At 54.7% G+C, this 3,812-nt stretch overlaps 1 protein-coding gene across 1 annotated transcript; it reads left to right on the top strand.

The window, feature by feature from the left end:
* The first annotated feature begins 329 nt into the window (after positions 1 to 329).
* LOC119303712 (anthocyanidin 5,3-O-glucosyltransferase-like) lies at positions 330 to 2,185 on the top strand. Its single transcript, XM_037580850.1, has one exon. The coding sequence runs from the start codon at positions 422 to 424 to the stop codon at positions 1,880 to 1,882; it is 1,461 nt and encodes a 486-aa protein (XP_037436747.1). The 5' UTR covers positions 330 to 421; the 3' UTR covers positions 1,883 to 2,185.
* Positions 2,186 to 3,812: the final 1,627 nt, after the last annotated feature.

Here is a 3,812-nt window from a genome sequence, read left to right as displayed (position 1 = left end):
TTAAATCAGGGTCAGATCTGGCTCAACTTCCGAAAAAGTCGAGAACACAAGTTCTTCCTCGTGTTGGCCGGCTTCCAGCTTCGCGCAACCATGATGACCTCATTGAGTTAACCTCTCCTGGCCTGCACCTCAACTGGCCTGCATCCTCCACCTCAGACCTGTGGTTGTGTTTATGTTTCCCGCCGACGAGGCAATGGACGTCCGTCCACTGATCTGTGCGGCCATCACACCTGCCACGGCTGCCTCGGTGGCTCCACAAACGGCCAGCCGCGCCTCCCAAGGACGCCGCCTGCCGCCAACATGTACAAATATCCCATCCCCCCCTGCGCTGGGCTCGGCCAGGTTGCAGTGCACCGCGCACGCCAAGCCCGCATTAATAATTTAACACCTCTCCGTCCATCGTCTTCTCGCCGGCCGGAAGATGACGGCCCAGAATGGCCACGGCGACCTCGCAAAGAAGCCGGTCGTCGTCATCTACGCGCCGCCGGGGATGGCCGGCCACCTGGTCCCCACGGTGGAGCTCGGCAAGCTGCTCCTGGCGCAGGGCCTCCAGGTCACCGTCCTCCTCGGCGGGGGTGACACGTCGTTCCTCGATGGCGTCGCCGCCGCCAACCTGGAGATGTCCTTCCACTGCCTGCCCCCGGCCGCGCTCGCCCCCGACGTGGCCGCTGCCTGCAGCAGCAGCTTCGAGGCCAGGGTCTTCGAGCTCGCGCGCGCCTCCAACCCGGACCTGCGCGACTTCCTCCGCTCCGCCCGCCCGGCCTCCCTCCTCATCGACTTCTTCTGCAGCGCTGCGCTGGACGTCGGCGCCGAGCTCGCCGTCCCCACCTACTTCTTCCTCACCACCTGCATCGCCAGCGTCGCCTTTTGTCTCTACCAGCCGGTCATCCACGAGGGGACCACCCTCAGCTTCCGGGACATGGGCGGCGACCCCGTACACTCCCCGGGACTGCCGCCGATCCCGGCGGATCACCTCGCCGCGGCCGTCATGGATCGCGAGAGCCTGAGCAACAAACACTTCTTGGAGCTGTCCCAACGGATGTGCGACTCACGGGGTGTCATCGTCAACAGCTGCCTCTCCTTGGAGCCGCGCGCCGCCAAGGCCATCGTCTCCGGCCTCTGCACTCCGGCCGGGCTTCCAACGCCGCCGCTGTACTGCATCGGGCCGCTGATAAAGCCCGACGAGAAGACCGGGACGACGAAGCGCCACGAGTGCCTCGCGTGGCTCGACGGCCAGCCCGAGGCCAGCGTGGTGTTCCTCTGCTTCGGCAGCATGGGCCGGTTCAGCGCGGAGCAGGTCAAGGAGATGGCGGCGGGGCTGGAGGCGAGCGGGCAGCGGTTCCTGTGGGTCGTGCGGCGCCCGCCCCCGCCAGGCGCCGAGCGCCGGCCGCCGGCCGACGGCGACGACGACGGCCTCGACTTAGACGCGCTGTTCCCAGAAGGCTTCCTGAAGCGGACCAAGGACAGGGGGCTGGTGATCACGTCCTGGGCGCCGCAGCGGCAGGTTCTGGCGCACGTCGCAATCGGCGGCTTCGTGACGCACTGCGGCTGGAACTCGGTGCTGGAAGCCGTCGCGGCGGGCGTGCCGATGCTGGCGTGGCCGCTCTACGCGGAGCAGCGCATGAACAGAGTATTCCTCGTCGAGGAGATGCGGCTGGCCGTGCCCATGGAAGGGTACGACAAGAAGATGGTCGAGTCCAGCGAGGTGGCGGCGAAGGTGCGGTGGCTGATCGAGTCGGACGGCGGGAGGGAGCTCCGGCAGCGGACGCGCGCGGCCATGCGGCTGACGGAGGAGGCGCTGGGCGACGGCGGGGAGTCGAGGGCCGCGCTGGCGGATCTCGCCAGGCAATGGAAGAAAAGCGCCGCCGCCGACGACGGCTGATCGAAGAGTTCGTTCGTTGACCCGGGCGGTGGGCCGGCGGCTTTGGTTTCGAACTTCACGTGGGCGAGGTGCGTGCATCCATGCACGTCAATAATATACTACACGCAGACGGACTTTTACAGACTTCTTACACGTTGATCTTGGACCGATTAGTACAGTAGCATACTAGCATTGGATCGCGTGCAACATGATGATGTAGTTTATTTCGTTTTGTCCTTGGTGTCTATTTTTCATTCATAATTGTTTGGAACCGTGGATCGTCAGCAGTGATTCAACATACTGATAAACTATTTCAAGTTGTCATTTCGGTTCGGTGCCACCGTCAGAATTTCTGTTCGGGGCGAAATGTCACAAATCGTAAACTTCTGGTTTTCCGCTAATCGTGGTTATGTGCATTTAACTATCATAAACGAAACATTGATGGCTGCCCGGCTCTTTTTAAATCACAATGTGTCGAACGCATAGAGGACAAGGTGCAATCCGATGCAAGGGTGGCGGCGGAGTTAGCAGATGTCCAGCGCTGAGGAGCAAGTGAAAAGAGGTAGGTTGGAGGGGATGTGGTTCACTTTTGGTGGGGGTCAGGCTATCGGCCCGATGTGGCGAATGAGCTCGGTTACGCTTGGGCCTCGTCATATCCGCCCCGTATTTGGACTAGATATGAGGGGTGCGGTCAGGCTGGACATTTGAGGCCGTTTTGACATGCTTGTCTAGATCGGGTTTTTTGACCGATCACTGACCGGGCCGTCCGTCCGGGCATATGAGAGGGGTTTAGGGTTCCCGGTTATAGATGCTCTCATGGCCTGGTGAAACATGAGGATGATTAGGGATTGGCGCTAGAAAAGTGAGGTAGTTTTTTCTTCGAAGAACACAATCTATTATAGAAGTTCATAAAAAAAATACAAAGCACCCCAATATAATAAAATCTGAAAAAAGGTGTGCATACACATAGACATATACATATGTAGTACTTATGAATGAAGTTTCATCAAAATATATTTTTGGAACTATGCATATATCATGTTAGTCGAATGGTCCATTTTATCCAACTCTCTATACTGGTGGTGATGATTGCAAGCCTATATTGCGCGAGAAGATGCTACAACCGATGATTCTTCGGCGATTTATAGATCGCTTTGGGTGGCTATTGCGTTCATTAAAGCTTGGTAAGGTTGTTTGCATATATCCCATTCCGTTATTGTTGATTTAGTGTAATTTTCAATCTATGATGGGTGAAGTACTATCAGAGGAAGAAGAAGCTAATATGATTTTCAACATATTTTTTATTGGTGGTTTTGCGTACAATTGTCTTTTAAATGTATTGTTTATTGTTTTTCTTGATGTAACATCAAGATATCTTTGAGTGTCTTTTTTTAACACAGTACAAACGCAATCGCTCATACATACGTGCATACACTCACTCCTATGAACGCACACATGCACATCCTATCCTATGAGCACCTTCGAGAGACTGAGCCGGCATATCATCTTAAGATTTACGAAGTCATCATAGACGCCTCGGCGTCGACGGGGACGTCTCCTCCCACTGAAAGCGCATCGCCAGAAATCCTGAAATAAATTCAGAAACAATGCGAGCACCAGGACTTGAACACCACTGTCCCTCCAACCATCCAACAATAGGTTGGTTCGCTATCTTTGGGTGTCTTTTCTAAATTTGTTTTGCATGGTGTGTCTCGAAGGAAGAGTTTTCCAAATGGAAACAACTCTAGTGTGTACTCCCTCCTGTCCTTTTTAGTCGGCATGTAAATTTTGTTGAAAATCACTTATAGGAAAAGTATCAACATTCACAATGCCAAATCAATATCTTTAGGTTCATTATAAACTGTAGTTTCATAGTATATATGTTTGTAGAAATCCTATACACCTACGAAACCTTACGTAACATAGTTACGTAACCTCCCTCTAAATTTTC

The sequence above is a fragment of the Triticum dicoccoides genome, chromosome 5A (assembly GCF_002162155.2).
Source record: "Triticum dicoccoides isolate Atlit2015 ecotype Zavitan chromosome 5A, WEW_v2.0, whole genome shotgun sequence".
Taxonomy (NCBI): Eukaryota; Viridiplantae; Streptophyta; class Magnoliopsida; order Poales; family Poaceae; genus Triticum; species Triticum dicoccoides.
Note: the sequence above shows the minus strand (reverse complement) of the source record. Positions and strands in the feature narration are given on the sequence as shown.